The 13409-nt window shown below is 41.9% G+C and overlaps 1 protein-coding gene across 3 annotated transcripts in view; it reads left to right on the forward strand.

Annotated features, from left to right (window-relative positions):
* The first annotated feature begins 1900 nt into the window (after positions 1-1900).
* Positions 1901-13409, forward strand: part of TMEM9B (TMEM9 domain family member B) — a 15534-nt gene continuing 4025 nt past the window's right edge. For 2 of the 3 annotated variants that reach the window (XM_077769144.1, XM_077769145.1), the window contains exons 1-4: positions 1901-2132; positions 4244-4335; positions 9038-9146; positions 11025-11159. In XM_077769144.1, the coding sequence (XP_077625270.1) occupies positions 2028-2132; positions 4244-4335; positions 9038-9146; positions 11025-11159 (441 nt within the window). In that variant the 5' untranslated portion in view covers positions 1901-2027. The remainder of the gene's footprint in view (positions 2133-4243; positions 4336-9037; positions 9147-11024; positions 11160-13409) is intronic. The other variant, XM_077769147.1, reaches the window with a different exon arrangement.

Here is a 13409-nt window from a genome sequence, read left to right on the forward strand (position 1 = left end):
TTTAATAATATTTTATTTAATCCAATGTATCTGAAATATTTCAACCTTAATATAAAAATAGTATTGAGATATTTTGGGTTTTTCTGCACTAAGTCTTTGAAATCCAGTGTATATTTCACACTCAATTCAGAGTAGCCACATTTCAAGTGCTCAATTACCACACGTGGCTAGTGGCTCCTGTATTGGACAGTGTAACTCTAAAATTCTGCTTCCATGAGTCTACCTGGTATTTCTCCATTAAACATATAAGGCCTATCAGACAGAGGCATTACTATATATTTATTTTAAGCCTTTGTACTCCCAGTCAAGGGAGAGCAGTTTTGAAGAAAAGGCCTATGAGGTTTTAGCCAGAATGAGAACTCCCTTTATATGCCAGACCTAGACAATTAACCCTAAATTGATCCCAAACTTGCTTTTAGCAATCACAGATGCACAATGCCTCACAGTCATACGCATCTTGATCCTAGGTGTCTCCAAGTTGTTCTCTGGCCAACAGACCACCCACAACAAAGACTTGATATTTCACTAATGTGACAGTAATCTTCACAGCAGCCTGGAGGGGCTTTGATGGAAGGTCATCTAGCCCTACCCCTCTGATTCTGGTTGAGACTAGGTGCCATTTGGGATCGAAGGGGTTAAATATACCTGGGGCAACACCAGACACCTTGTGTTACATTCTAGCATCAACAATAATCAACAATAATCACTTGGGGAGAAAAATATAGAAAAAATTCTATTAAAACATTTCTGCAAACCAGAAAAAGACTACCTTTAAGTTTTGTTAAAAGAAGAAATATGGATATTCCATGGGACAATCTGAAATCCACAGATAAGAATTCAGTCTCATAATTCTCATAACCAAGAGTCTCCATAAGTCTCATAACCAAGAACCAGAGGCCCAGAAGTGTTTTGCCCATTCAGCAAATCTGCTGTAGTGGTGATGAGCCCTGTATCGGTTCCACTATCCCGCTCCACTGTCTCCACTAAGTGAAAAATATTTTAATCGGAGACACCGTGCCATCTCCAGGGTTCTAAATTACCTGCAGAGGATGACCTGCACTGGAAAGACCGGTCAGCACTCCCCCAACTAGGACTTAGGGGCCAGCCGCCCTGAATAGGATTGCAGCGCCCTGATCCCCCACCTTCTGGCGTCCGGGGCAGAGGCCACTAGGGTGGTTCTTTCGCCAACTCCACACCCTGCGAAGCCCGACCTGGCACGGCCCAGCCCAGCCGCGTCGCTGTGGCCCAGTTCCAGCAGCAGGCTGGGCCTAGGCGGTCAGCCCCCAGCGGGAGGCAAGTGGGGAGAACCAAACAGAAGCCAACCACGAAAGCAGAGATTGTTAGAAACCCTGCGGGGAGCTGCGTCCGAGAGGCGCACGGGCGGCACGTTGGTGCCCAAATGCCAGAGAGGACCCCAAACCCCTAGTTGGGGGTTAGGCTTCCCGGGAAAGGACGGCTCGGGCAGTCAGTCCCAGAACTCCCGTCTCCACGCCTGCCACCCGCCTCCCTGCGCCTGCGGGATGAGCCGCCCTCTCAAGCAATCCCTGCGGCTTGGGCTCACTGCAGCCCCGTGTCTGGCAACGAACGGCTCCGGCCTCGCAGGGGTTGCTAGAGGTTCCCATCTCAGCTCCCGCGTTTGTTGGGGGTCTCCCTGGGCGAGACGACTTCCCAGCGCGCTGGCGGCCCACAGCCCCCGCTGCTACCGCGTCCAAGAAAGACAGCCTCGCGCCTCAAAGCTCTGCTAGGCCGAGGCTGCGGCGCCGGAGGTTCCCCCTTCGTGTTCTGGGCCCAAATGTACGCGAGACTGGCGTACACTGCGCGCAGTCTCCGGGCCCTTCGCACCGGGAACCGTTTCCGGGGCGGATGCTTTTTGTAGCTGACCCGGCGCGGCGGGTGACGCCAAAGCCCAGACGGAAGTGCGGGCGGAGGAGCCGGCGCTGGAGCTCCAGCCTCAGCCCCAGCCGGGAGCAGGTCTCGGCAGGGGGAGGGGGGCTCCGGGCTGTGGGAAACTGCTGGGTCTGGCAGCGATGGCGACCCTGTGGGGAGGCTTCCTGCGGCTTGGCTCCTTGCTCAGCCTGTCCTGCCTGGCGCTCTCAGTGCTGCTGCTGGTGCAGCTGTCAGACGCCGCCAAGGTGAGTCCGCCCAGCCTTCGCTCCTGACTGGAACTCCTCCCCTGCCCCGGCCTTGCGGAAACGGAGTCTGTCAACCTGCTCCCCACCCGACTCCTCTCCCAGCCCTGCCAGCCCGACGCCTAGCTTCACAGCCCTAGCAAATCCCCCACCCAACACCCTACTGCCTGGTAACACTGTCGCCCTCCGGCCCTGACATTCTGACAGTCACTGCCCCCACTGCCACCCCTAGCCACGACACTCCTCTCCTCTTTCCCGCCTGACTCCGCCGGCGGCCCCGGCTCCACCCAGGCGGACCCAGGCTCCACCCAGCCCTGACAGTGGGCGCAGCCCGGAGAGCGAGTCCTCCACCTCCTGGACACTTCCCTTCCCAGCCCCGACAGCACCCACCTCAAACTTTACAACCTTTCCAACTCTGAGAGCCTTTAACTTTCCACCCTTCAGCTCCAGATAGTCTACGGCCGCCCTCCACCTGCCTCACAGACAGCTGTCTTCCTCTCCCTCCCACCCCAGTCCCTAAGGCAAAGGGATAGGAAGCCCCCAGGTCCTGGAAGTCTTGCCTCTTAGGAAGACTCATTTCACCTCGTGTCTGAACCGATTCCCTTTCCAGTGTAAGAACTTGCCTCTCCTGGCAGCCTTCCTTCCCAATAGGACCTACCAGAGTCTCTCTCACCAGCCTAATAACCTAACCTAACTCCCTCTAGGATCTCTTGGCCCCCTTTTGCTCGCCTTCTCTTTCCCTGAAAATTTAGGGGAGAAGGGAGGATCCAAACTGCAGGAGAGGTGAAGTTGTGGCCTTCTCTCCTGCTCCAGTTCTTGGCCCTTCTAGCCTCCTCATGTTGCCCTTTAATCCCCTTCCTGCTCCTGCCCTCCAGACCTGCTCTGGCCCCATACATGCTTGTGCTTCCTCCTTGATGAGCCAGCTCCTTCTTGGGGAAAACAGAAGGAATTCACATTAATGTCATGGAGAAATTTGCAAATGGGGACATTTGCAGTTTTAAAAAATAGGAGCTTTAATCTATAACATCTTTAAATAATAGGGGCTGGGAAAGACAGGTTACATGCAGACAGATCAGGGAGTTTTAACTGGAAATTCTTTTTGAAATCTTCCCTACCTCCCACCAGAAATGGGGACAGCAGCTTCAAAACACTGCTGGCATCCTCTGCATGTCTCCTGTCATCACTTTAAGTATTGTGTTGTAATCATGTATTTGTTAGTCTCCATTACTAGGGTGTGTCCTAATTACTGGCATGAATCTGAATCCACTTCCTTGAGCTCAAGTTCTGGTACTGAGCAGATGCTCACTAAGTGATTGCTTAATGAATGAATGCACTGTCAACTGTTCTGCCACACAGAGCAGCATATATAGCAGCAGTGGACCTTGTCCTCTGGGGACTAATGAGCTACTGCACTAAGATAAATTCCCTTTTGCTAATGAAGCTTCTACTTCGTGTACTCCTATATTTAGTCACCTCTTTCTCCACCTCTTGCAGCTTGCTTTTTCAGTAGTTATCCTCTCTGTCTACCAGAATTAGAAGCAAAATTTCCTGGGAAGGGTGACCAAACTGATCTCAGCTACCTACTTTGTGTACTTCTTTCTAAATTATAGCTGAATGCCTCTAAAACTTCATCCCTTCTATAGAGCTCTGGCCCACCCGCTTTTATCCATATCAATGCCATTCTACCAAAGGGTGGAAGAATGGTGGATAAAAGAATTGTGACTTGTTTTATAAGTAATATTTAGTTTGATTCTTCCCCATCATTTCGTAATAGGGTTCTAATTTGCAGGCACAGCTGTCTGCTGTGTCTTTTTATTGGTAGGCAGAGGGTGATAACATTAGCACAGTTTGACTGTCTTATGACCTGTAAATTGTGAGTGATAAATCACAGATCATGTACAGGTATTATTTCAAAATAATTTTATGTAACATATAATGATTCATTAGCATTACCAAAAAGAACCTGGGGCTTTTTAGAGCTTTTATTTCTCAAAATGAATGGTTTTAGATTATTTGGCAGGGGATGCTTAGTAAAATGTTTATGGTGCAGTTTTTTAAAAATATTGATGCTAATCTGTCAACAAGCTATACTAAGTTTCCATTTTGGTTTACAGAACTTTGAGGATGTCCGATGTAAATGTATCTGTCCTCCCTATAAAGATAATTCTGGGCATATTTATAATAAGAACATATCCCAAAAAGATTGGTAAGTATTCTAGATTACTGAATTACCTGTCATATTTCTTTCTCTGGTTGTCGTTGTTAGCCCAGAATGTTCATCCAATGTATTGTTTCCTTTTTAGGTACAGCTGATCCTTGAACAGCGTAGGGATTAGGTGTGCTGACCCTGGTGCAGTCAGAAATCTGCATACAAACTTTTGACTCTCTCACAAAACTTAACTGCTAATAACCTACTGTTGACGAGAGGCTTACCAGTAACAGTTGATTAACACATACTCTGTATGTTATGTGTATTATATGCTCTACTCTTACAATAAAGTAAGCCACCGAAGGAAAATATTAGGACAGTCATAGGAGAGAGAAAATACATTTACAGTACTGTACTGTGTTTGTTTATTTATACACAAAAAAATTTGTGTATAAGTGGACCCATGCAGTTTAAGCCCTTATTGTTCAAGGGTCACCTGTTTTTCTTTTTAAACATTAAGTGTCAAATTCCACTTCCATTTTATTTTATTTTATTTTATTTTTTAATTTTTTTAATGTTTTATTTATTTCTAGGAGAGAGAGAGAGAGAGAGACAACGTGAGCAGGGGAGGGTCAGAGAGAGAGGGAGTCACAGACTCTGAAACAGGCTCCAGGCTCTGAGCTGGCAGTCAGCACAGAGCCCGACGCGGGCTCGAACCCATGAACCGCAAGATCATGACCTAAGTGAAAGTCGGATGCTTAACCAACTAAGCCACCCAGGCGCCCCTCCACTTCCATTTTAAAAAGTGAGAGTAAAGCCCTGCGTGCTTGATGTAAACTTAAAGGAATATGGCCAAAACACAAAGCCCCAAGTAGGGAGGAGTTTATAAGGGATGGAGCTGAGTTTGTGGCACCTAACTGCCCATAGCTACCTTCCTGTGCCCCATTAAATCTTAGTCCTCTCTTTTGCTTTTCATTGGAAAGTAAGCAAGCCTCATTTATCTAGGTTATAATTTTCACACCTTGTAGGTTTTGATGATATATTGCCAATTACATAGGAGTCTATGTTTAGAAGTGTCAGAAAGCTCAGGAAAGAATGGGAATGCGATGTGTATTCATAGTTTCCCAATTGGTGTGCCATGGTTATAAATGTGTCAAGAGCAAGTTGCTCCCTCAGTCCTTGGGGTAATCAAGCAGGCCTGTGATGACTGGGATCTTGCCTCACTAGGCACCAGCAGCCTCCTCTATTTATGGACCTTCCAAATGATAGCTTTTCCACATATGGCATAAGATGATGGGGAAGTAGTTGTTTTGTAGCAGGATGGATGAGCCCTTTCTCAGGGAATTGTGAGGTTTTGTGGTTTGTAACCATGGTGGAATATTGCTGGGATAGGCTTATAAGAAAAATAGCTCCAGATGCTAGGAACTTTCACACATACCTGATTTCATAGCTAAATATCCAGCAAAAGTTTGAAGGCAAAATTAAATTCATTTGATTACAATATTCCAAATTGACTTTGAAAAAGAAAAGGCAGCCTTTGAGCATGTTATTTTTTTTTTATACCATTGTCTGTTCTTCCCATGATACACATTTAGGTTCAATCTGATATTTGATAAGTGTGTTCTTGAAAATTTCTTATGAACTTCCGTGCTCCACTTTAAATTGTCTCATATCATATTACAGGGGCGCCTGGGTGGCTCAGTTGGTTAAGCATCAGACTCTAGATACTGGCTCAGATCATGATCTCACGGCTTGTGAGTTTGAACCCCACATTGGGTTCTGTGTTGACTGTGCAGAGCCTGCTTGGAATTCTCTCTCTCTGCCCCTCCCCTACTTTTGCTTGTTCACACACTCTCTCACAAAAGTAAGTAAGTAAATAAATATATTACAAAGTGATTTAGCTATATTCTTACAGATTGCTCTATCATCAAGTTAGTTTTATGATATAAGAAAGCTGAAGTAAGTTTAGTTATTCCTATAAATTTTCCAAATACATTAAACACTTATATTTAGGTTAATCTATTATTAGTAATAGAATATGATGCCTATTTTTTTTTTTTACAAATAGTTTATTGTCAAATTAGTTTCCACATAACACTCAGTGCTCATCCCCACAAGTGTCCTCCTCCATGCCCATCCCCCCTCCCCCCCACATCCATCAGTCCTCAGTTTTTGTCAGCATTCAAGAGTCTCTCATGGTTTGCCTCTCTCCCTTTCCCCCACCATTTCCGCCCTTCTTCTCCCCCTTGTTCCTCCGTCAAGTTCCTCCTAGTCCTCCTATACGTGCAAACATATGGTATTTGTCCTTCTCTGCCTGACTTATTTCGCTCAGCATAACACCCTCAAGGTCCATCCATGTTGCTACACATGGCCAGATTTCATTGTTTCTCATTGCCTTGTAGTACTCCATGGTATAGATAAACCACATCTTCTTGATCCATTCATCTGTTGATGGACACTTAGGCTCTTTCCATGTTTTAGCTATTGTGGAGAGTGCTGCTATGAACAGAATATGATGCCTATTATTGGAGGGGCAAGAAAACTCACTGTTTAGCACTAATCTTTTCAATGACTTTTTATAATTCCAGGTTTGTACAGAGACATATGTCATTCATCTTTGGTTATTGGTCAAAATAGGGGGCTTTGAAAATAAACAGTTGAGAACAAAGCTTGTTTGCAATTTTTCTTCCCTCTCTCCCTTCCTTCCTGCAGCTCAGCTTTTACTGAGGATATGTTCTCAGTTGTTAACTGGCTTTAGGAGGGTAGGCAGGTTATGATTAATCAGGACGTTATGGATTTACAAAGCCTCCAATAACTATTTGGTGCTAGGTATAGTTTTACCTTGTGGCTTCCATTTCATCCCATTGTTAGCATTAATTCCTTATTGACTTACACTGTTTAAAAAATTTGAGGTCTCTGGTTTGTTTGGGATATGATGTAAGTCCTCCTTTTGGCACTAGGGGGAGCTGTTGCCTCATTCACAGAGTGGTTGAGTTCTCTCTCTGGGTTCTGTTTATAATGACCAGCCACTTAGAACCTACCTTCCTACTTCTTTTCCACACTGCACAACTTTTGCACAATGCTCAATATCTCCTTGTTACTAAACTGTATCAGTACTTGAAAAGAAGCAGTCAATACTCAACACTTTGATACCCAAGTAATTCCTAGGTATTGTTGTGAAGGCTTCTGAAGCTGAAATAGGAAACTAGGAGATAAGTCTTATTTTCCTGAGGTTCAGAGAGATACAGGGGAGCGGACCTAGGTGGTAGAAGTCCTGGGTTCTGTGAAAGTGGGGCTGGATAACCTCTAGGATTCTGAGATAGATTCCCCTGAATAGGATTTAGCTTCCTCTGCCCATTTTATGCCTGCACCCAACTGGATACATTTCTGGTCTTCTATATGTTTGGAACAGATAACACAAATTTGTATGCTGTGAGCTATGGGACCTTACCACACTACCAGTTGAGGCTTCTTTTTCATTAATACTTTTGTTAAAATTAAATTAACCTGTTAGGGATAACTGAATTTTTATCATTTATGCCATTTTGGGTTTTCTCTCTTATGCCACAGCTTGAGGGAATGGGACACAAAAAAGCAAAGAGAAAGATGTAGCCTAGAGAATTGGGTGCCTCCAAGAAAGATGGGTGGGGTGAGACAGGATGCTATTGTAGAGTTCTTCAGGCAGCCAGAAGTGCCTAAGGAAAAGATGACAAAAGAAAATGGCCAGCAGCTGACAGGAAAGTTTTGCCTACTTTTATTTTTAAAAAATTTTTTAATGTTTGTTTATTTTTGAGAGAGAAAGACAGAGCTCAAGTGAGGGAGGGGCAGAGAAAGGGTGGAGACACAGAATCTGAATCAGGCTCTAGGCTCTGAGCTGTCAGTACAGAGCCCAACATGGGACTCAAATTCACAAGCCATCATGACCTGAGTAGAAGTTGGATGCTTAACCAATTGAGCCACCCAGTTGCCCCTTGCCTACTTTTGCTGAAGGTGAACAGAGTAGTAGGCTCTTAATAGCCAGGGAGAGTAATAATTTAATTATTTCTTAAAATTGACAGATTTCTGGGAAAATATTTTTTGATAGAATCTCTTTTTTTCAAAAACCATAAGTAAGTAGCCTGGAAAATGGGGGGAAAATAGAGAATACCCAACAACAAAACTATTCAGCCTTTTATTTTTTTTATATATTTCTTCTGGGTAATCAGTTTTCACTTTTAAATATTTTTGTTGTCCTAAGCCTATCTCCCCATCCTTTTTCAATAGACCTTTGCTCATTAAGAAAAGTAATTGTTTTTCACTGTACTTTTGAGTGTTCAGAATTTACCAACTATTAAGTGCAATTAGCCTTTCAGATACCACACTGTGGCAGTTAAGACTAAATTAATTCATTCATAAAAGAGGTATCTCATGTTTGAACAATGCCCCAAGATACTTTATTTTTTATTTATTTTTTTTACAAATAGTTTATTGTCAAATTAGTTTCCACATAACACTCATCCCCACAAGNCAGATGCATTTTTAACTGTTAACAGCAGCACTTTTGAAAATAGCTACTTGATATATGGCTTTGGTTCTTAGACTGTTAAACCTCACTAAATTGTTAATATTGAGAAAGCAAATGATTTCACTTCCCTTATTATTTATTCCTTAAATTCTTTCACTGGGTAAGGTCAGTGGTTATTCTGAATTTCAGGAAAGTTTTGGTCAGTACAAGAAAATCCAGGTAGGCTGATACAGTATTTTGTCTTTGTTTTTCCAGTGATTGCCTTCATGTTGTGGATCCCATGCCTGTGCGTGGGCCTGATGTGGAAGCCTACTGTCTACGCTGTGAATGCAAGTATGAGGAAAGAAGCTCTGTTACAATCAAGGTAAAAAAAAAAAAAAAAAAAAAAAAATTCATCTTCTCTGCTTCTAGAATAGTTCTTGATGGTATCTAGACAAGAAAATTTTGGACATCTGGATTCTATTTTAGTCACTCAACTACTATTCTTCTCTCCCCTCCTCACTACCCACTAACCCCTTCCTTCCTCACCCCCAACACTAACCCCAGAGAAACAGTGGGTCTGCTTTCTGCCTACCTCACTGAGATGCTTTATTAGGACACATTACATACGGTGTGATATGAAATGGCACAAAAATGTCCTATGTTTACATCCCAAAACATATCCCAACTTTTCTGTGGGCCGTGTTTGCCAGAAGCTAGTGAGAGCACAGCATGACTAGGCCCTCTCTTCCTGCCTTCTCAACCCTTAGGGAAAAAATGTATAAATAGACTACTTTGTTCTAGAAATATCACTCTGGATTCTAAGATTTCCTTTCTTTATTTCCTACAGGAAATAGAATATAGATCACTCTCCTCACCATTTGGACCTCTAATAAATTAAATTACTTTATTATGGTGGCTAACAGCTCTCCTCGCCAATTTTGTACATAGAGCTTCCCATTCATTACCCCTGAGAAAAGACTTTATGAGGAATCTGGGGTGGTCAGTGTAACAATTACAAAGATTTCTGTGGGATAATTTCTGCTCCAGCAGAGTGCTGTCTGGTAGAGAAATTCTCACTGTACTTTTTTATTTTTCAACTAAATTTTTGATGTATAATTTATAGAACCTAAAAGTCACTCATTGTAAGTGTATAATTGAATAAATGTTAGGAAATTTTAAACAATTAAAAAATGTTTTTTAAATTTAGTGTTAAAACTTTCTTATCACCCCAAAAAGATCTCTCATGCCTATTTATAGTTAATCTCATTCCCACCCCCTAACCCTTGACAGTCAGTATTCTGCTTTGTGTCTCTACAGATCTGGATATTTCATATGAATAGAATCATACAATATGGGTCTTCTGTGACTGCTTTCTTTCATTTAGCATTTTTTGAGGTTTATCCATGTTGTAGCATGTTATCAGTATTTAATTCCTTTTTATTACTGAATAGCATTTTAGTATATGAATATACCACACTTATATTATCCATTCATTAGATGATAGACATTTGAGGTATTTCCACATTTTTATTATTATGAATAATGCTATCATAAATATTTGTGCACATGTCTTTGTGTGGATATATGTTTTCCTCTCAAGTAGATTCCTTAGAAAGGTAAGTTTATTTTAACTTTTCAAGAGACTGCCAGAATGTTTTTCAAAGTGGTTGTACCGTTTTACATTCTCACCAGCAATGTATGATCGTTCAGTTTTTCCACATTCTTGCTAACATTTGGCACTGTCTCTAATTATAGTCATTCTAGAGGTGGGGGGAGGGGGAGTCACACTACTTTTTGACAGTATACTAATTAAGATTTCAGGAAAATCACTGACCTGAAGTGTATTTTTGTATATCTAAATTGATCTAAAAGAGTATTCTATTGAAATTCATCTGACTTACATTTTTTGTTAGGGTTCCTTTAAGTTGTCATAACACAGTGCTGCTGAATCTAGGATACCATCTTCAGGTGAAAAAAGCAAACGGGTGTGCTAGCAGCTGTGACAGATGATTATCAGTAGGTGAAGATGGAACTTTGAAGATTCACAAAAAGATCCCAAAGACAAAATGCTTACTTTCCTTGTACTATTTAAGGAAATAGTTGGTGAAGAGTTGAGTGTGTTTATGTTGGAATCTGGTTTGTATAGGAATCCTTTGTGCTTTGCTGAAAAATCAGTCTTCACTGTGGCTTTATTATTATTATACAAATTTCTGATTTCTTGGCTTGAATAGAGATGTAACTTATTTTCAATTTCCTTTAGGTTACCATTATAATTTATCTCTCCATTTTGGGCCTTCTACTTCTGTACATGGTGTATCTTACCCTGGTTGAGCCCATACTGAAGAGACGCCTGTTTGGACACTCACAATTGATACAGAGCGATGATGATGTTGGGGTAAGTAGTTGGCATGCCCTAGCTGTGTATGGCCAGTCTCTGTCCTCATCTGACATAAAGAGCAAGTCGCATATAGATGTTCATGTGTTGGAGCAGGTCCTCAACTAGAGAAGCCAAGGACTGTTTTGATTTAGTATATGTCTCTTCATGAGGAAATTGCTCTGTAAAGCCATCAATATGGTAGTTTAAATGGATGGTCTTTGGCGAGTGTGCTGCACAGGGCTTTGCCCCTTAGTATCAAGGGCTCACTTTTTTTTTTTTCTTTTATAGTTTATTCTCAAGTTGGTTTCCATATAACACCCAGTGCTCATCCCAACAAGTGCCCTCCTCCATGTCCATCACCCCTTTTCCCCTCTCCTCCACCCCATCAACCCTCAGTTTGTTCTCAGTATTTAGGATTCTCTTGTGGTTTGCCTCCCTCCCTCTCCTTAACTATTTTTTCCCCTTCTTCCATCATCCTCTGTTTTTCTCCTGTTCCACATATGAATGAGAACATATGGTATCTGTCCTCTGCCTGACTTATTTCACTTAGCATAACACCCTCGAGTTCCATCCATGTTGCTACAAATGACCAGATTTCATTCTTTCTCATTGCCATGTAGTAGTCCATTGTATAGATAAACAACATCTTCTTGATCCATTCGTCTGTTGATGGACACTTAGGCTCTTTCCATGATTTGGCTATTGTTGAGAGTGCTGCTATGAGCATTGGGGTACATGTGCCCCTGTGCATCAGCACTCCTGTATCCCTTGGGTAAATTCCTAGCAGTGCTATTGCTGGGTCATAGGGGAGTTCTACTATTAATTTTTTGAGGAACCTCCACACTGTTTTTCAGAACGGCTGCACCAGTTTACATTCCCACCAACAGTATAATAGGGTCAAGGGCACACTTTTCATTGCCTTTCCCTGTTTACACCGAGAAAAACTTCTGAGATAGATTTCTCCCCAAGCTCCTGCCTGAATACCTTTCCTGTCAGCATGACCAAATATATTAGAAGGTAAAGAGGCTTTAATGAAGGGAAGCATGAAGACTATGTTCTTAATGAGGTGCAGCTTGATAACCTGCTGATGTTTTATATTTCTCTTTTCCTCCTTCTAAAAAAAAACCATCATTCCCAATTCTCTTCCTGCCTTCAAAACACATTTATGTTTCTGTACATATAATTGGAATAATCAGTATGTAAATTATTTTCTGGTCCCCTTTTTGTGTTAATATTACTTCATTCAAAAATGTCTAGTAATTGACATAGTCCACAAACTTGTTATTCAGTATAGCTTAGAGAATATATTATTTTGTCATTATCCTGTTTGGGTTTCTTTCCAAATTTTCCACTATTTCATTATTCTATATATAATTATTTTTAGATATTACTTTTATTTTGGATTACTTTATTGGCCTGTATTCTATAAAATGGATAAAATTCAATAGAGTTTCAAGAGCCAATCCCAAAAGCTAAAGCAAGTGTGAGCCTTTGCCAACCATAGTCAGAAATCCTTTTACTCTGGAATGGCTTGTGGACTTGTTGGTAAAGGATGGGAAGAGGGAATCTTGACTAGATGGCTTGAGTTATAACTACAAACACAGCCTGCTTTTTAATGAATACGTTGTTATCATATGAATACCAATTATGAATACTCAACTGATTTGGGCAAGATTTCGTTTATGTTTTGTCAAGAACTTTAGTAGAAACACCTCTGTTTGCCTCTTTTTTCCTTGCTTCCTTATTAATTCAACCAACACATAATGAGTAACCTTTCTGTGTCAGGTCCTCTGCTAGGGACTAGGAATAAAGAGATGAATGAAACAGAGACAGACACTTAAAAGAAATGACTAATTATAGTACATTTCCACCTTTTATTTTTAATCATGTAAGAAATGCCTATTTACTTTTTAAGAATTTGAGGCAAAGAGTGATAGGCCGGGAGAAAGGTCAAGACTGGAGATCTGATGTCAAAAACTAGGCATATGGGGCTAATAGGGCAAGAGAGCTAGAAGCACAGGAGGTTGTACTAGAAGCATTAGAGTCTCAAATACTGTTCCCATGTTACTTTTCATTCACATATGACAGATTTTCTCTGCTTCAACAGTATTGACATTTTGGGTTGGATACTTCTTTGTTGTGGGGTCTTGTCCTGTCCATGGTAAGGTACTTAGCAGCATCCCTGATCTCTACACCCTAGATTCATCGCAATCATGATGATCAGAAATGTCCACAGAAATAAGCAAATGTCTCTGGGGGGGGGGGGGG

Source organism: Crocuta crocuta, unplaced genomic scaffold, assembly GCF_008692635.1.
Source record: "Crocuta crocuta isolate KB4526 unplaced genomic scaffold, BGI_CrCroc_1.0 scaffold255, whole genome shotgun sequence".
NCBI classification, from domain to species: domain Eukaryota; kingdom Metazoa; phylum Chordata; class Mammalia; order Carnivora; family Hyaenidae; genus Crocuta; species Crocuta crocuta.